The 21,270-nt window shown below is 34.1% G+C and overlaps 1 protein-coding gene across 2 annotated transcripts in view; it reads right to left on the bottom strand.

Moving 5' to 3' along the window:
- Positions 1 to 4,471: 4,471 nt before the first annotated feature.
- LOC128985911 (cell growth-regulating nucleolar protein) overlaps positions 4,472 to 21,270 on the bottom strand; it is a 47,615-nt gene continuing 30,816 nt past the window's right edge. For both annotated transcript variants that reach the window (XM_054405894.1, XM_054405895.1), the window contains exon 5: positions 4,472 to 4,745. In XM_054405894.1, the coding sequence (XP_054261869.1) occupies positions 4,507 to 4,745 (239 nt within the window). In that variant the 3' untranslated portion in view covers positions 4,472 to 4,506. The remainder of the gene's footprint in view (positions 4,746 to 21,270) is intronic.

The following is a 21,270-nucleotide window of genomic DNA, read 5'->3' as shown; positions in this document are numbered from 1 at the left end:
GTATAAACCGTAAAAATAACCTACAAATGAATGATTCTGAGCAATGTACAGACAAAACACCAATTTTATTTATATAGATTCTCATTGGTTGCAATTTAATAAGTGGTGTAGCAAAACACAAACACAAAATTTATTGAAATGAAATTAAGTCAATGTTAAGTGAATACTATTAACAAACATATTTGCTACATAAAGACATTTAATTGAAGCCTAAAAAACAGTTCGAAAAAGGCATTCTATTCTTTATACTATTAAAAATTAAAATGAGGGTATAAAAAATAGTTTTCAAAGATCATGTTGATCAATGTACATTCATCTTGTCTTGAAAAAATAAGTATTTAAAAGCTTACTCCAAACATAATGAAGTTGATCGGTTGTTAAGAAAATGTCATCATTTTTCAAACCATGAAATGAAATGAAATGAAATGAAATGAAATGAAATATTACTTTATTATCACAAAACATTTCACAGATCCAGCGTTAGCTGGTGAAACAGGTGATATTGTCAGAGATCTTAAACACTAAGTTACATAACAAAACTAAAATCCACATAGCTTAAACTAAAATATATTTACTTATCATTTAAATAATCGGAAATATTATAATAATTTTTCTGTAAAAGGTATCGTTTGAAATCATTTTTAAATTTTGAAATACTGTTAATTTCTTTGAAATTAGTGGGTAGACTGTTGTAAAGCCTTAATCCCATATAATAAGGAGATCTTTCATATAAACAAAGGCGATGTCTTGGATATTGAAAATTTTTTGAGCGTGTAAGATATGGATGACTGATTTGTTTATCATTGTACATTTGATAATTAATTTTAAAATTCACCATCATTTTAAATATATAAAGTGAAGGCAAAGTTAATATCTCATATTTAGCAAATAAAGCTCTGCATGAGGTTCTTTTAGGCATAAATGATAAAATCCTTATAAATTTCTTCTGAATTTTGAAAACTGCTTTAGAATAAGAAGTTGCTCCCCATAATTCAATCCCGTATTGCAAGACAGAAAAGAACATTGCATAGTACACTGTGAGTTTAGTTTTTAAATCTATTACATTTCTCAAAACATACATTTGAAAGCAAGCCGTATTTAATTTACCAACTACCATTTTTATGTGTGTTTTCCATGTTAAATTCTTATCGATATTTAAACCCAAAAATTTTGCATTTTCAGTAAAGGATATAATATTATTATCATAAGATTACCATGTAAACCTTATAGTTTTCCAACTGTTGCCTTGTTTATTTTTTTCTTTTTATGTTTTTTTTACTTAATGATGTTTCAATTAATGGTTCAAATATTCATAGTATATATATTTCTGAACCAGAACATATACTCATGTATATATAACTAATAAACGTTCCATAAGCATTTTACACGAGAGAACACTATTCGGCAAGTAGCCGGTCATCGTAACCGGTCATCATGAAGGAGCTTGGACGTCGTGCAACAGCGCTGAGCTATATTGGACGTCGTGCAACAGTCAAATATTTATTGGACGTCGTGGCACTTGGACGTCGTGCAACTGGCAGCGACTTTGGACGTCGTGCATCACTCCCGCAAATGTAAATTTTTTACAATTCTATAGTGCGCTGTTTCACGACGTCCAAGTGTCACGACGTCCAAAGCTTGTAGAAAGACTATATTTTTGGCAGTCACTGTACTTTTGGACGTCGTGGCACTTGGACGTCGTGCAACAACTCAAAAATTATGTTTTGGACGTCGTGGCACTGAATAAATATTATTGGACGTCGTGGCACTTGGACGTCGTGCAACAGTCAAATATTTATTGGACGTCGTGGCACTTGGACGTCGTGCAACTGGCAGCGACTTTGGACGTCGTGCATCACTCCCGCAAATGTAAATTTTTTACAATTCTATAGTGCGCTGTTTCACGACGTCCAAGTGTCACGACGTCCAAAGCTTGTAGAAAGACTATATTTTTGGCAGTCACTGTACTTTTGGACGTCGTGGCACTTGGACGTCGTGCAACAACTCAAAAATTATGTTTTGGACGTCGTGGCACTGAATAAATATTATTGGACGTCGTGGCACTTGGACGTCGTGCAATGCATCCCAGAGCCACTCCTTGACAAATCTTTGTAAATATGAAATAAAGTCAGCATTTTGTCTCTTTCAACTCTTAACTCATTGGTATACCAGTTAATTTTGTGTTTACTAGTTGTAGGTTTGCTTTTTTTACATTTTAATAATGGTGAACAGAAATGCCAAAGGTCTACATATCTTCTAAAGAAGCTATCAAACAGTGTATTAACATTTATCTTGCCGTTTTTGTACTCTTCGACCATACTCCACTTCTCTTTTATTAATTCATTAGTAAATAGCTGGATAACATTATTATTCTGTGATCGGTAATAAGAAGTTTGTTGTGATGTTTTACAGTTTTTATTGGTATATGAAATATTAGATTTTAAAGTGAAAAGGAGTGGAGTATGGTCCGCAAAGTGACCCTCAGCTGAGGTAACTTCATACAGATCTTGGGAGAAGTTAACTAAAATGTTGTCCAAACAGGCATTGTTTCTGGTGGGTGAGGTCTAAGTACGGTATAAATTAATTGATCTTAATAAGTTCAAAAACAAAATTGAGTTGTTGTTATCAGTTGTTATCATTTCTAAAAAATAAAACTTAAAATCTCCGCAGACGATAACTTTGGTCCCCCTCGATAAAACCTTCTTCACGGCTAATTCAAATTTCTCAAAAAATATATCTATGTTGCCACGAGGTGACCTATACAATGATATAACATACAAATTGTCTTTAATTATTTTAACACAGCTAAGTTCTATGTCTACTCAAGAAGTGATTTTTAGGGTTTTATTATTTCCCTTTATTGTTTACAAACTCAATTTGCAGTGATTTTCTCACAACTTTTTGTCGTTGTTTTAAACTCTCTGCTTGTCTTGCTTTCAAAATTGCTGTACTTAAAGTTAATTTTTCATCAAACTGTAAATTTTGAGAAAGTTTATCATCCTTTACCCCAATTACTATCAAATCTCTAATTAGTTCATATTTTAATTCCCCAGGTTTACATCACTCTGCTAGTTTGTGTAAACTGTTTATAAAAGAATCAACAAGTTCCCCCTCCGACTGACGTCTTTTTAGAAATTTAGCTCTCTCTCTCATATAAAATGTTGATTTTGAAACCTAAGTAAGACTCAAATCTACCCTTGACAGTGTCATAACTCTGTAATTCATAATCTTTTAACCCGAAAGATGTTAGAAGGTCTTCTCCTTCATCTCCTAGACAGTATAAAGGCATAATAACTTGATTTTCCCCACTCTTGCTGTCGAATCCTGAAGCTAATCTAAACCTTTCAAACTTTCTTATCCATCTAGGCCATTCAGAAGGTTCTCTGAAATTAAAAGATTCAGGTGTGACAAGTTGGTATTGAACTGTACTGCTCACTGCTTCAGCCATTCTTAGGTTCCTGTTTCCCTTTCTCCACGAAAGTTTATTCAACCTGACACCATGAAGTAAAAGGTAAAACTCACACCACAGATTAATAATAGTAATTTGTGTAACTAGTGGTACAGCTACAATAATCATATCAATAATTAGTCATTCAAACACTGTACAACACATTTTTAGGTTAGGTTAAATCCAAACATTCAATGTAATGGGGAACACTGTACCAGCTGAGCGTAGTCGTGATATCTTTAAGTGTTGCCAACTTATTTTCAAGCGTACACGGATTATGTCCATGATAAAAGCACGCTGTTTTGTATTGTTTGGTTGGAATACTGGTGTGCGCCAAATAAAAAACTGTGCTCCAAAGTAAGGCTTTCTGTACTAATCTGTGCAAGGAAGGCCACTTTGTCGGGTGACTGTAGGAGAAGATACTTTATTAGCCAAGATCCCAAAAGTAAATAATCAAGCTCAAAACAATAATAAATTAAATGTAAACACTAAATAAGTAACATATGATCACAATTATAAAAGTATCAAACAGCACACAGCACAGAGACTGACAGCTAATCTACTTATATACTTAAGTACAGCCTACGAAAAGTAACAAAATTAAAAGCTGATACTTTGTTTTTTTTACAGTACTGAAATTACAGTGTATAAAAGCAAAATCGCTCTTGCCTGGTTGAAAAGTACAATTGTACGTGTTTTTAAATTTACTTCTTTACATTAGTGACATCTTTTACATTTATCAATGGGGGGGGACCTGCCCAAATTAATTGACAGCCCAATGGCAATTGGCATCTCCATTCAGAATCGGGCCCCGCTCAGCATCAAACCAGCAGCCTTCAGATTTGAAGGTGAACACTATTAAAAACTCAGTTAAAATCAACGTTTTAAGGCATAGCTTAGTTATTTTTAAAATAACTGAAAAAAATCGCCAGCAATAGTTTTGTAGGATTAACTTTAGGCTGGTAAAACTTACACTTATAATAGGACCTAAAGGTTGAGTATAAAGGAAAAACAAAGACGTAATAAGTGTGTAAAAATGATTCCTGAAATATAATTAATTACTCAATCAGTTTTGCTCTATCTCGTAGAACCTTTACACCCTTCACCTTATTGACTTTTTTGTTGAACTTTGCCAACAGATCTTCATATGTTCTGTGGTCTTGTCTCACTGTTTGGTATTCATTTAATACCTTCTTGCCAAGTTTCTTGAGTGAAAGTTCTTTATCCGGTCGAGAGCTGAGTACCTTCATTATTACATCTCCCCAATTGAATATAGTATCAATTGGTTTTTCGATTTCTGAAAAGATATACCAATTCAAAGATGAATAAATTAGTATGTTATATAAACTCTGCAACATTTCACCATTGCCTGTACATTATTAAATTACAAAAATTAAGATTAAATCTTTGCTCATGCAACATTTTACATTTGTAAGATATTCCAGACCCCAATATTATGTTTATTAAAAAGTTTTTTTAAGGTTTTTTTCATCACTAGTAGGCTGTACAGAGTGTAACACAAAGAGGTATAGACGTTTGATTTGGTATAATGAGTTGATAGCCCATTTATGCACTGATAGTTTTGAAAATTTTCTGTTAAAATCCTACTTACATGTGTAATATATTCAATTTAAATACCAATAATTTTGTACATGGTGGTGTGCAGAGCTCTCTCTGCACACCACCAACATGTATAGTAAACTTCAACCCAGAGTGAGGTAGAACCAGGGGGGAACCAGTCGAGCGCACTAATAGCCTTATCCCTTGAGTCTATTGTGCGTGCTTGGAGCTGCTCGGCAGCCGGTGACCTGGCCGGTGAGTCATACTACTGGCTCCACTATCTCTGAGCAATATTTTTTTTCTTGAAGAAAATATAAAAATCTAATGGCATTAATGGATATATTTTAATTTCCTGATCATTTTGATACCAAATTTGAAGAGAATTGTGGAATTTTTAAAATTACTCTACACTGTACTTTGAATGTAACCTTAAAATTTAATTAGACCAAAATTTAGGTTTCATCAGCTCTGCGTTTTGAAATGTAGCCAAATTTATTGGAAAAATAACATCAAAATAACACCCGCTTGCATATAATTGGTTAATTTAAATACAAAATGTTCATGTTCTAGGCTTCAAGATAGTAACTAAAAATATATTTGTAATCATACAACCATAAAACTGTAGATGGTTAGGCCTATTTCCTCAGTATTTGATGCGACAAATAAATGATAACACTGTCAAGGCAAGCAACATAACAAGCCGTATAAATTTAATTTATTAATTTTTATTTAACTACAATAAAAAAAACATTTTTACAAAATTTTTACACTGAATCATAACGGGAGCCTACCAGTAGACCGACAAGATACTTGGTCGTCTGGCCACTAGACCGTCTTTTTAATTAAATAGATAAATACTGAAAACCAGTACGTCGACAAGTTATTTCATCGTCATTCCAGTTGACCGGCCTGTAAAACTAAATTATTATATACGAGAAACCAACTTGTCGTCAATCGACCCGACCGACTTACCACTTGCTCGTCTTTTAGGTGGGGATAGGGGGCAGAGTGGGAGGAGCTAACCGGGGATTACCCAGGAGTTTGAGGCGCTTCTCGTGGTTGAACCACGTCGCTCGAGGCTAGAAGCCAGTCTTGCCAACTGAAAGTAGCCTAGCTCCGTCGAACACTACACACTCGGCGTGTTTATACAGTCTGGAGTTTAGATGACGTTGGCGCGCAATTCTAATGGATAGTTTCGTCGTTTCTATAGCAACCGTGAAGTGACCTCGTTCTCGCGCATTCCTCTGCCTTTGTATTATTTAATCTGCTTTGAAAGATAAGACTCGCTTATGTGCATTGACTATTGAATCAAATAACAATATCATTAGGGGGTTTTGATCGTTTGTTTGGATAAAACTACGTACCGTATATTGTAAAATTACATTTGTAGTGTGGTAATATGGTGTATATATATATATATATATATATATATAATTAATACGCTACATGAAACGGGAGTATGTTTTATCTATGATGAAACTTTGTCGGTTGAACTCCTCCACCATTTCTTAACCGATTTTATCCATTGACATCTCATTGGAAAGAGCGTGTCGCGTAGATTTGCCAACTGGCCTTACATTTTTTACAAAGTCCCTTGGGTTCTGCCCCAGTGGCTTTGAAAGTTCCCATGTTATCCTTATGAAGAACAAAATTGTTTACATTTTGATCAGCTGTATAATTTAATTGCTGTTATTTATTTTTCGATTCAATGAAACGCATTGAGTAAATTTATTTACTATTTGAGTTTGTGTAAACATAACCCCCAAAACGAAAACGGACCGTGTTAGTATGGTTGTATCTTGAATTTATATATTTATCGTTGCTTTGTGTCGCTATGACGGATCGTGTTAGCATGATTGTAACTTAAATTTGTGCATTTATCGTTGTTTTGTGTAGCTATAATTTGTTTATTTGTTGTTTTTTTCTTTTAAATGCCTCCGACGCGACCACAACGAAACATAGAAAGGAGGCGTACACGTCAGCACCTGACCCTGGACAATCTCAACTATTAGGTTACGAATGCGAGCTAACACTACCCCTAAAAGACTTTTCGTTCTCAATTTGACCCTCTATCAATGACATGTGTTGCCTGTACAGCGAGGCATTTTGAGAAGGAGAAAACCAGCCGGAATGCTTTAGGTTTATCAATAACGAAGATCAGGGATTTAGGTAATCAGGGTCTGAGTTACACAATGGTAATATTTGAGTTGACTCTTTTTAAACTCTTTTTAAACTTTGAGTTAAACTTTTTTAAATATGACTGTTATTGGTTTTGAAATAACCCCTGTAATACTTTGCAATTGCTTGAATTTGAGCAACATGTACACTAGTATATATATAGGACCTGTGTATAATTTTGGGTAACATGGAGGCCAATTTACCTTGTGTAGGCCTATATCAAAAAAGTTTAATATCTTAAATTAATCCAAACTATTCATAGTAGCCAACAGGCACAAAGTATTGTAATTATGCAAGATGTTGTAAATTTCAAACATGTGTAACAGTTAAGTTTACTGCAACAGTAGTTCGTTAGGATTGCCTATTTAAGTAAGTTGTTATTAGGTGTATAAGTCGTTCATCAAGCGTCATGAGAAACGAAATCTGTTATAGAAGTGAAAAAATACAGTTAATCAAATGGTGCTGTATATAAAATATCTGCAAATAAAATTAGAGTTTTGTTTGTCTGTACACTGTTCAGAATGACATATTTTCTGTTATTTTTGCGTTTATACATTAAAAAACTTTTAATGTTTTTTCTCAATTTCTGTCTGTCTGTCCGTCACGGCCCAGAAGATATTTTACGTAGTGTTTGCATGTAAAGATGAACAAGAGGTCTTCTCCTGAAATACGAATACGAAATACGATAGGCATTTAAATAGTCTTTTTGTATTCACTGAATTGGCGAGAGTGTATTTAGCCAAATATGCATCGCTACATATGAAATAACCTGCCACCTCGAGTAAGCTCTCCTGGTACTTGTGTTGTAATCAAACATTGTCACATTTTTACACTACTACAACAGAAACAAATGACCTTAAACTTGTCAGATAATGAACATCAACATCAAGTGAAGACAATATTTTGACACTTGAGATGATATATCAATCACTAAACAAACATTCTCCCTTCCTACCCATCAGTGCTTGGTGTGTTTATAATGGCCGTCACTGCCCTTCCACAGACAGGACCACTGCATTCCAAAGCAGCTGACTGGACTTCTCTTTCCTCACCCCTGCATTGTTTGTATATAAGGGCGCTGACCTCTCAAGGCCGCACGCAACCCTCACTGATCACGTGAAATAAATAACCCGTATTTGAGATGCTTCCCAGGCCTTACTCAATTGTCCGAAACCATTATTATTTTGACGTTGTTTTTTTTGATGGTACTACCGAAGAGCGAGAACCAATTTTAGAAACAACTACATCACTATTTACAATTTAATTATCGTTGTTGTCCCATCTTATTTTTTAGTCATGTTACATTTAATTTATGTCATACCGTACTGTACAAGTTTTGCAATCTGTCTGGATTCCGAAATGTTAGTTCAAGCTACAAAAGTTTTAACACATTTGAGTGAACATTTTTTAACAAACCGTCATGAAATACTTACGCGATACTTATTTTACCTGTACTCCAATTTGGTTTAATAATATTAAATGTCATAATTAAATTCTGTACTTTTGTGTAAACTGTATAGGATGCAATATAGAGTACCTATTATGTTACTAGGATTGCGATCATAAGAGTGAAAGCCAATCAAGGTAGCAATACTTTAAAAGGCTAAAGAAATACATTAAAACAGCACTTTATATCTATATAATACAACTTGTCTCAGAACCATCAACACATACAAGAAGTTTCACAAATAAACATTTGTACATTACTTACATTCGGTATCCTTTGTATCGTTTTTTTCTATGATTGCTTGGTAATGTCATTTGATGAACCTACAGTTCTGGTTTATATATAATCGCACAAACAGTCTTCACAAAACCTTATAAGGTCTATTATATTAAATTATGTACATACAACTTATAATAATCATTGTTTTTAAGCAATTGTTCTACATTGAACCATAGATAAAAGGACTTCTTTTAATCTACGATAGAACTATCTCAAATATTGCCATACGTAGCTGTTCATGCATTTCGGCTATTTATTGCTCGTCTTCATTTCAGGTAGTTTTTGGGAATGCATTCCGAAATTGTCCTTAATATTACACTCTTATGTGACTTAGGTATTTTCTTGTTAAACGTCAAAAAACTACTTTAGGATTACTTACTTGGGCAATCATATATACCCCAAGTTGCGATCAACACAACATGCCGATCTAATGTGTTCCCAATTTCAAACTTCACGATAGGTTAGGAAGTATAGAATGCGATGTTTAAGCTCAGTGGTGGATCGCATGTTTTGTTGATAGTAGCACACAAACATAAAACAAATATTAATTGTAACATAGGCTTGTAACAAATCATCTATTATTCTAATTCCTTAAGGAATTTCTTGTGCATAGCAAAACTCTTATATTTATCAACCTATTTTGACGATTGTTGTGTCAAATTAAAGGGAATTATCTGCAGAAGTCATGGAATAATTGATGTCACGCTCAGTTCAATGTGCTTTGACCCATCGGACTTTAAAGCTACCTTGTATTTTTAAATATAAGTGAACATTTAGTTAAGTTTATCAAACATATAATTCATTTCTAAAAAAAACATCTGTCTTTATAAAAATAACCTCTTTAAATATTTACTTTTCCTGTTTATTTATCAGTTGACTTTCCAATACAAGGATGACTGATGAAATGGGATAGTTTATTTTTGCAGTTTCATTCAGAGTGGTAGGGAGATTTATATCAGGAATTGTAAAGAAATACTATGGGATGAAGGTCATATGTCTATATTAGTAAGCTTTATCGTCTGTAAAAAGATTACTGCGATATATTGCCAGAAGAGAAGACCAAGAAAAGCCTTTTGGTGGAAAGGTGATTGTTTTGGCTTTGTGACGAAATAAATAATAAAATAGTTGAGCAACTAAATGATGACAGCCGATTTTACTACTCAGTGGACACTTTGATTCAAGAAGAGGGAGACCAGATACATGTGCCTGATGAATTTCTTCACACTTTAGCACCAAGTGGTTTACCTCCTCGCAAGTTATGTCAAAAAAGGTGTAATTGTAATTTTACCAAGAAAATTAAATCCAAAAAAAGGACTGGTTAATAGAACCAGATTAATGGCGAAAGTTATGAATGATGAAGTCTTGAAATTATTACTTGAAGTTCAGCTGGAAAACGAGTGTTCCTCTAAAATTCGTCCTCGAAAAGTTGGTCTTTATCTGCTAGAGCTGCATCCCTGCTTACAGCATGGGGAATTGTACGTAACAATTTCAAGATGCCGCGCTTTTGATGATCTAAAAATAATGGTTAAAGAACAACGAAACCAAGGCCATTTGGCTGAAGACGTTAGAGTGTTTACAAAAAGACATGGTATGTGAAGAGTTTCTTATTTAACATTTTAAAAGTAAGATGAACATTTTAACTGGTCTGTCAGTCAGTATTCGAAGCCTACTCTGTTAAAACCTTTATTAAAACAGTATTGAGCTTAAGATTTTTATTTACGGTTAGTTAAAAGTTAAGCGCTTAAAATTCTTCCTTTTTTTGTATTGAGAAGTTATAAGGTAATTAAAATTTTTTAATGATTTTTAAATAGGTACTGTATAGGGTACTTAATACTAATACTGTACTTAATATTAACTGGAAACAACTAGTCTATACTAGAGTAACAAATTACAAAATACAATACAAAGGAAAAGGGCATTCCTATGAATGCTATTGAGCATTGATTATTTAATGTATTTGGGTTTTATGATGTATTACTAACCAAAGGAATACTTACTAACCAACCGCGATACCAGTGACTTAATAACGGTCAACAGATATTGGGTATCACGAGCTTAAAGGATCGCTAGACAAAGTTGCCCGAATCGCATGGATGGTAAAATAACTTCTGGCGATGTCTAGAGAGATTGTTATTTAGAACACGTGAAATCCTTTCTATAACATAAATGTCGGCTAATCGTGTGATTCCAAGTACTTTCGCCTGATTTGAAACATATTTCCAAGCCCGTGCCAATATTACTTGTTTCTGTTCGAAAAAGGCCATTGCTGTGAGAATATCAGGTAAAACTAACATAGAAACTTGAAAAATACAAATTAACAATAAATTGGCAACATAATAAATATGGAGCATTACTGATATCGCAAGTAAAACAAAAAATACTTAACTATATAAGTAATCGCAATGGGAAGAGAACGCGGAAGAAAATAATGTCTGTATATGCTGTATATGCTGTGTAGGCCTATGCTAAGATCTGTATAGTCCTTGCCTTATATAATTGACTAATGCTTATATTTGCTCAAAAAAAAAATACCAAACCCTTCAAATATTTAAGTTGACGGGAGCGGGACCTACCACTTCTAAAGAACGCCACCGTGTCTGTCATCCCTATTCTCTTACTTAAGAACACCCCTAAAAACCTTCACCGAATAGGTAAGGTACTATCGTAAAAATAACGAGGAACTTATATAAATCAGTTTTAATTTACAATTCTCTGGACGTACATCACTGTGAGAACCGAAGCCTCGGGGAAAGTCCACGGATGCGGGACTTGCCACTAGGGCGGTCAATATCTTCAAAAGAACGCCACCGCGTCTGCTTTCCCTAACTTAACAACACCCTTATAAGCCCTAAATGAATAGAGACTATCATAAATATGACAAGCACCTTTTACAACTTCTTTCCATTTCCAATCAACCTGACCTGTCCTTCATCGGCGTGAGAACGAAAGTATTGGGGAAGTCCAGAGAAGCCTAGAACTGCGTAGATGAAAGAGAAGCCGCGTTGGATGACCTTGCCACCCCTTCGCATACCTTCATCAGCAATATGTCATAGTGAGTTTTTACAACGCAATTTTTGTTGTCAATTTGGCTGATCCGAACAATTTAAATATTTCAAAATTAACCAAGCGAATAGCTGATTATAATTGATTATTTTTATTGGCATTTGTGTAGCCACAATATCCGGATTGAGCGTAGTACACGAACATCAACCAGGACGTGTTTGATTGATGCGAGCGAGCTCATCTTGAAAATGAAAGAGCATTTGACATTAAACCACAATAGGACCACATGGTATATTGGATTAAAATTTGCACTGGTTATCAGTGTTCGTTGACTTTGGAAATAAGTCAAACGTCACAGTGTCTAATGCTATTCAGCAAACATTCCACATAATTAGTTCCACTATTCGATCAACTTGAAATGCTTACATTTCTTAATAACGCTGCCATTGATTTTTATCGTATTAGCTTATCTAATGGCATAGTAAATACAACCCAAGGCTTCACCTGCGGTGAAGCTGCCATGAATATTTTACAGTACATAAGAAATAAACAGAGTATTACAATCATGACAATAATCATCCGTAGTGGCTTAGCCAAAAATGACAAAAGTAAGATATTATCATCATTGTGTCACGCACAGTTTAAATAGACACAGTTTAAATTTCTATCATAGTTAGTTGTAATAAACATTATGAATCGGCATATTTTGGGGTAGGAGTTAAGAATTTTATATTTGAATTTCAACGCAAAAAATCTTTTAAAATCAATATTTGATTTTCTCCGTAATTTTCTCTCTACAGCTTAAACCATACATTTTCGAAACTTTGAAAATACCAAAATCGTATTCCCCACCTACTAAAACATACATTTCGACATACGGATCAATATATTTGTACAATCCGTTCCTTAATAAAAACCTATATATTTTCATATTCGTCGCGCGAAATATAAGAATTTGTATCGACCTTATGGCTACATTATCGATCATAGTTGTAATAAACATTATGAATCGGTATATTTTGGGGTAGGAGTTAAGAATTTTATTTTAGAATTTCAACACAAAAAATCGTTTCAATTATATATTGGATTTTCACCGTAATTTTATCTCTACAGCCTAAACCATACATTTTCGAAAGTTTAAAAATACCATAATCGGATTCCTCACCTATTAAAACATACATTTTGACATACGGATCATGGTATGTCCGATTCGTGGTTTAATTCGATTCGTTACAAATTATTCAATTGAAATGCAATCAAAAACTACTTTCGGCCAGATATTTGGTTGGAATGTGGAATATCTTAGCTATTGTATAAAATAATAGCTTAACTAGTGTGCATGTTGCTCGAAATCGAGCAATTGCAAAGAAGTACGGGAGTTACATATAAACAAATGACTTGTTAAAAAACTAATAACAGTCATAATTTCCGATGATTTTAAAAGAGTCAACTAAAAGATTATTAACTAATGGAAATACTCACAATTTACATACAGTCCTATTCCAGTTTAAAGGGTTATTTTTTAACTATCAAACTGCCCATGGACGGGAAATGGTAAGCTTACAATTTAAGTCTAAATAAAAAGTCTGTCAGCTTTTATAATGTACTGTACCTAAGTTATTTAGCCAATTTGTAGACAATAATGTGTAGGCTACAAACTCTACAGAACTCTCATGCTTCCATGGGGAGCAATTAATTATTAATATTTAATTCCTGACAACAGCTGGTGTTTAAAAACAATGTTTGTTTCCCGTGTTAATCTTATGGAGAAATACGAAACTTTAAAGGGTCCCAGTTCCTCACTCTCTAATTATTTACCTAAAAAGAAAGTTTCCTGCACAACTTCACGTTACGCTCTTTCCAATGACACCAAAAACATGTCAATCGGTTCAGTAGTTTCGGAGGAATAATTGTCACAAAAATCCTGCTTGCGTATTAAATAAGTATAGATGTGACTGTGGACCCAATTTTGTACTAAACACACGCTGTTGTTTGATCTCGAGTAGCCGACCCAGTGTTAGCATCAAGAGGCCAAAAACTAGGAACGTAGCGCCAGCCACGTCCCTTTCACTTTCAGCAATTTTACAACCCTCGCCAACCCTACACATCCAAAGACAGAGAGAGAGAGGGAGAGAGACAGTAAAACAGCTGTCGAAGTCGATCGGGTCGACCTAGCCTCGGTCGTCAACTCGTTTTCTTTTTCTTCGCCTACAAGCGTTTGAATAGGGGCGAGGGAAAACTACTTGTGTGATGCGGCACGCGTAATACCGGAAAAGGCCTTCGGGTAGTTCTAGAGCGCCGCCAGAATTGGGTCGCAGGAGTCGCGTTTTAGTTGCCACTTTTACTATTGAAGACTCTTAAGTGGCAAAAGAGTTTATGACGAAATATACCCCCACCGCAACAAACCTGCAGACTAAGCAAATTTCTATTTGCCTGATTGGATTTACACTAAAATGACTTTTTGAAAATATCACAGTTATTCCATATTTAAATAGAATAAGTTTAACAAGTACTTAGGTTTGCTGCAACAGGGAGGGTAAAAGTGTGTTTTTTTTTTGTAAAATAATAACATTTTATAAATAAATAAATGATTTGTTTCTAATTTAATGCAAATATTTTCATAAACAAGAAAACTACTACAGTTTACTTATTCCCTGGTGTGAGTGAGGGTATACATTCAACTCTAGAAAATACGCTGGTCAACGAACGACAAAGAGCCGCCGATGTCTAGAGTTTCCTTGGATGGGTGGCCGACCGACCGGTGGTCATAGGGTGACGACACAAAGGGGGTGGTAGGCGGGTATCCGTGTCGGCCAGTGAGTCAGTGTTACCGGTGTTACTTCAAAGATGAATTATTGCCCTCGGGGAATCCCGAGGTAGGCGCGGCGCCGCCAGCTCGACACTTGTTTCGGTCACTGGTCTTGGTTGATTGTTTCGTTTTCGTTTTACTATCTTTTGATACTTTTACATAAACGATATAGCCATGATATATTACTAATGAAAATTCAATAAGTACATTGCACACTATAAAAAAAAACTGACATATAGGATAGTTCATGTAAACAGTTGTTACTTAAATCGTTTGGAACTCTGGCCACGTCTATATTCTTCATTAGAGTGAACTTAACTGCAGGCTATTCAATAGACTGTGAAAAAAACTGTGAATGATTTTATGTACTTGGTTTTTTTTTATAATTATAGCAAAAGCTACCAATCTTTGTCATCCGCGTCATAATTCTTGAGCTAACTACTTCTGCAGTGATATACCGTACACGTCACAAAACTGTATTAACCCTAGATCCAGTACCTCTGCTCCAACTAGTATTATAACATTGCCGTCCAGGAATCTTTGAACATATAGTTTGACAATAATTGCATGGATAGTACAGCCGTTTCAACAAGGATTTATTTACTATATGTTCTTAAAACTGAAATTGATTAGAAATAGCCTACTATTAAAATAAATTTAATTAATTAATTTGATGTGAATTTAGCTTTAGTTTACAACACTCATACAAGTTCATAAACATAAACCAAATAAAATTTTTTTTACTAGAAACGATTTGCAGGGTCGTCCAGATGAACTTGGAAATAGTACCATAGATAAAAGGAGTAGACATACTCTGTCATACATACATGTCTATACTCCTTTTATCTATGATAGTTCATTAAAAAATCTGAATATACAGTAGTGCCGTGCATTTGAAGTACTTACTCAGAACACAGACTTACTTGAGGACAGTTACACAATAAAACGCAAAGATCCACGGAAGTAAAGACTACATTATTTAGTAAAAAAAAAAAAACAAGGATGCGTCAGTTAGGGCCAGTTAGACAATTGAAGTACACAGAATTGAATCACCATAGTATTGTCCACGCAACAACGTGAGAGGATAAAACATGTACTTCTTCAATTATAATTACATGTTTCTGTGTAAAACCGAAGACGTCTACAGACTTTACTAAGAAAAACTTCTCCCCGGTAACACAGGCAATGGGAATTCCTTCTAGACAAGGTTTTCAATAGGCCTACAACAAAATCATAAAACAAAATATGTTTCTCAGGCTAAGTAGCACACTGTGCACTTCAGCAAATAAATAGTTTACCGAGATAACTATTGCTTACCAAGACAGCAGTGTCATTTAATGAGAAATAGTACAAACTAATGTCACCAAAAGTCTAAATTCATTCTTTATTTTATTTTTTTAAGAGAGGGAAAAATAGACAACAAAGCTTTAAATAACCGGTATTATCAATTTGTATTTATCTCTCAATTGAATAAATGTAACGGTAGTTACCTCACCACTGTTAACAATATTTGACCCTCCTATTACATAAATATGTTAGTTAATTTAATATTCAAACTCGTGTACATGTTGCTCGAATTCGAGCAATTTCAAAGTATTACAGAATTTATTTCAAAACGAAAAAAAGTAATAATCAATGAGTTTAAAAGAGTCAACTCAAAGATCACCAGTGTGTAACTGCTGGAGATACTCACGATGTATATACAGTAATCAACATTTCCTGTAAATATTTTATCATATTTCATAAATTGGTATTGCTTTTTAATGTTTCTACAAATGCTTCCTGACTTATAGCTGCATAAGGTTGTCCATGTTTATCTTATTTATTGATAAACCTATGTATGGCACCACCCTTGTCGCCAGCAGTAAGTTTACAAATTTCAGTAATTTTTTAATAAAGATAAACACTTTTTTGATCATATTAAGGACTTCCTGTTGTCTGTAACAATTTTATTTGTTCAATCGGCGTATTTTTATTTATTTAGCTAAATAAAACATTTATTTCATTGAAATAAACTAATATAGGCCTATTTATATTCACTGTACTGTGTATAACAAAATATCGATTGAGAAACGAACAATTACACGTAATAAGAACCTCGCTAGTCCGCTGCATTGTGATAGCTGAAAATCGTCGGAATGAAAACCGCCGCTACAAGATACAGAAGTTGGTACGCCTGCAGTGCCCTCCACAGCTGCGCGCGCCGCTGGCACTGCCGCTCAACACATCCCCACCTAAAAGACGAGCAAGTGGTAAGTCGGTCGGGAGAATTGACGACAAGTTGGTTTCTCGTATATAATAATTTAGATTTACTGGCCGGTCAACTGGACTGACGATGAAATAACTTGTCGACGTACTGGTTTTCAGTATTTATCTATTTAATTAAAAAGACGGTCTAGTGGCAAGACGACCAAGTATCTTGTCGGTCAACTGGTGGCCCCCCAATCATAACGTCATATATTTAAGTAGAATCCACTTAATTGAACACGAAAGTACAATTTACAATTATAACAATTTAAATAGAATTTACCATGAAGGATAATATTCAAATATGAAAAATGTGCTTAAGATATAGGGTGGATTAAATACATTTTAATAAAAAAAAAAACTAATATAAGGGTTGGAAGTGACCAAATCGACAGTAACAAATTTAAGGAAATGTCAACAGCGTGGATAAAATGGTAAAATGTGGCAACATAAAAAAATACTTTCTAAATTATATGTACAATGGGGCGGCCAACCGAAAGGTACATAAGCCGTTCAAATATTAATGATTAAGTTTTAATCCAAATACTGCTTACTTACTGCTTACTGCCATGGCCACTTGTACCCTAGCTGGTACTTGGCCTCGCCAACACGCTGTCGCCAATAGTCTCGGTCCCATGCATCTTCCTCTACAAGCCTCATCCTTTCCAAATCTTTTCGTACTTGACCCCACCACCTGGCTTTCGGTCTACCTATTGGTCTTCTTCCCCTCGGATTTCCTCTGAGTGCTATCTTCAGTAGACTCTCCTCCTTTCTCCTTAGGATATGGCCAACCCACCTTAATCTTCTACTCTTAACTTCTCCAATGATATCAGGGTCTTGAAATAATTCTCTTAGCTCCCGGTTGTGGCGGATTCTCCATACTCCATCTTCACATACTGGCCCATATATAGTTCTCAAAACTTTGTTCTCAAAAGTTATTATTTTCTTTTCTGAGTTCTTGCTCAGGATCCAATTTTCCCCTCCATATAAAAGTACAGGTCTTACTATAGTTTTGTAGATTCTAATTTTTGTCTTTCTCGTTAAAAGTTTTGATTTCATTAGTTTACTGCATGCGTACCAACTCTTATTTGCTAAATTTATCCTATTCTGAATTTCCATGTCTTCCGTATTTTTGTCAGATAGAAGAACGCCTAGATAGGTGAAATTATTTACTCTTTGGAATTCATGGTTGTTGACTTGAAAAAACTCTTCATTATTTCCAGCTTCTCCTCTTGTTACTATCATGAATTTGGTTTTTGCATCATTTATTTTTAGCCCTACATACTCAGTTTCATTTATTAGTATCTCCGTTAAAACCCTAAGATCTTCTTTTCTTTCAGCCATCAGTACTACGTCATCTGTAAAAGCTAATATATTAATATTCGTTCCTAGTTTTAGTCCTATGTGTGCATTTTTTATTGTTTGTAGGGCTTCCTCTAGAGCAATGTTGAATAGGATGGGGGAGAGTCCATCCCCCTGTCTCACCCCCGTATTCACATTAAATTTAGTTGTGGTTTCTCCATCTATCTTCACTTTACAACGAGAGTTTGAGACACATGTGGTTACTAATTTAATAAGCTTATCTGGTATTCCGAATTTTTCCATTTTCTCCCATATCTTTGCTCTGAATAGGCTATCATACGCTTTTTTGAAGTCTATAAATAAACAATAGCATTCCTTGTTGAACTCCCAGTACTTTGCTAAGCATTCCTTAAGTATAAAAATCTGATCCACAGTGGACCTGCCTTTGGTGAATCCAGCCTGCTGTTCACCGACAAAGGAATCCGTATATACTTCAAGTCTTCTTTGAATAATTTTGGACAGAATCTTATATGTAACATTTAAAAGAGATATTCCTCTATAGTTATTACATTCTTGTTTATCCCCTTTTTTATGGATGGGCACTATTAAAGCTTCTTGCCACTCTGTAGGAATAGTCTCTTTATCCCATATTTCATTAATTAACCTATGTACTTTGTCTATTATTATCTGGCCTCCTGCTTTCAGCATCTCTGCTGTCACCCCATCTTCTCCGGGTGCCTTATTGTTTTTGAGGTCGTTTATTGCACCCTTTACTTCTTCTATGGACGGATTTGGTACAAAAGGTTGTACATTCTGAAATGTAGCTTGTTCTGTGTGATTTGTATCCTCTTCGTACGACCGAGAAATATATATTTTTAAAATAGTTACAATTTTGTAATACTTCTGGATAGGGTAGAATCTGGTGAAGGTTTTATATACACGATGAGTAAAACTTCCAGGCTAATGTAATGGATTCAAGGAATGAATAGTTAGTTAAAATTTCCTTACATTCGTTACTTTACATTCACTACTTATATTTGTTCTTTTACATTATAATGTATTTTATCGACCCTGCACATCTTTTCGTATCTGTACATATTCTTCATTGTAAATTCAATTTAAATTGTTATAAATGTTTAATCCACCCTAAATAATAAGCATATTTTTTATGTCCAATATCTTTTATTGCAAATTTTATTTAAATGGTTATCATTGTAAATTGTACAAAATTGTTATAAGTGGATTCTGATTAAACATATGACGATATAATTCAGTGTAAAACTTTGTAAATTTAAGTGTGATTTTTTAAATTTGATCATAGTTGGATTAAAATTAAACAGTTAAAATCATACGGCTTATAGACCTTGTTTAGTTTGTATTAAAATATGTTTTAAACCTCCTCTTAACTTTATTTATGTATACTGTTACATTGTACTGTAATTACATTTTCTTTAATGTAAATTCTATGTAAATATTTATTTATCAACTGTATGTATTTTTGAAATTACATTATTTTAAAAATGAATTCATTGGTTTGTTATTTTGCGTACCTTGACAGTGTTATTATTGACAGTGTATTTTATGTATTTTTTGCACAAAAAACATAGAAAATAATCAACAGTTTAAGGGTTGTATGATTACAAATGTATTTTTAGTTACTATCTTGAAGCCAAAATTTTAATATCCAGTTCTGAATCAAAGAAAACAAGTCATTAGAACATGAACATTTTGTATTTAAATTAACCAATTATATGCAAGCGGGTGTTATTTTGATGTTATTTGTCCAATAAATTTGGCTACATTTCAAAACGCAGAGCTGATGAAACCTAAATTTTGGTCTAATTAAATTTTAAGGTTACATTCAAAGTACAGTGTAGAGTAATTTTAAAAATTCCACGATTCTCTTCAAATTTTGTGTCAAAATGATCAGGAGATTAAAATATATCCATTAATACCATCAGATTTTTATATTTTCTTCAAGAAAAAAATATTTCTCAGAGATAGTGGAGCCAGTAGTATGACTCGCCGGCCAGGTCACCGGCTGCCGAGCAGCTCCAAGCACGCACAATAGACTCAAGGGATAAGGCTATTAGTGCGCTCGACTGGTTCCCCCCTGGTTCTACCTCACTCTGGGTTGAAGTTTACTATAACTAACTTTTTGTTTAAGCTCTACACGATGGCTATAGTAAAAATTTGACATTTATATGCTTTAAGGGTATAAGAAAACCATTTACAAAATTTCCTAAGCCCCATAACATCCATTCCTATAACCTGATTTGGATGGTTCGCCAACTCATTCAAGTTTAAGCTCTACACATTCATGACAAGTTTAATCAAATTTAAACATTTACTGACTTGGTTGAAATGAAATATTAAATATTTGAATTTGGGTTGAGGGTTGATGTAAATATTACAATGGTAAAAAGCTAGAGAATCTTGATAAATTGATATACATAGACATAGACATAGACATATTTTATTTGCACATAACATTCTTTACATGTGTTACATACAGAATAGGTGCATTGTCAGAGTTCGAATTGTCAGAATATAAAAAATAAAATAGTAATCAAGATGATAATATAATTAACAAAATTGAATGATAAAACTATTCTAAACTAAAGGGGCATTGTGAAAATCTGCAATTAAATAAAAGGCTCTGTCAATTAAGAGTTCACCTATTTTATCTTTAAAATTATTTTCATTTAGCAATTTATAGTTTGCAGGCAGCACATTGTACAGCCTCAGCCCAGCATATAGTGGACTTTTTTCATAAAGGGTCAAATGGTGCCTTGGAAATCTAAAAATGTTTTCATTTCGAGTATTATATCTATGGTTGATTTGAATTGATTCTGGGAGGTCGTTTTTAGCTGAATGAATGTAGTTTAGTGATTCCAAGATGTACAGTCCTGTTAGGGTGTGGATTTTTAAATTTCGAAAAAGGTTTTTGCATGAACTACGTGGATGAGAGCTGGTCATAATACGGATAATGCGTTT

This window comes from Macrosteles quadrilineatus, unplaced genomic scaffold (assembly GCF_028750875.1).
Source record: "Macrosteles quadrilineatus isolate MER2022 unplaced genomic scaffold, UCM_ALF_1.0 Scaffold_2__2_contigs__length_208266976, whole genome shotgun sequence".
Taxonomy (NCBI): Eukaryota; Metazoa; Arthropoda; class Insecta; order Hemiptera; family Cicadellidae; genus Macrosteles; species Macrosteles quadrilineatus.
Note: the sequence above shows the minus strand (reverse complement) of the source record. Positions and strands in the feature narration are given on the sequence as shown.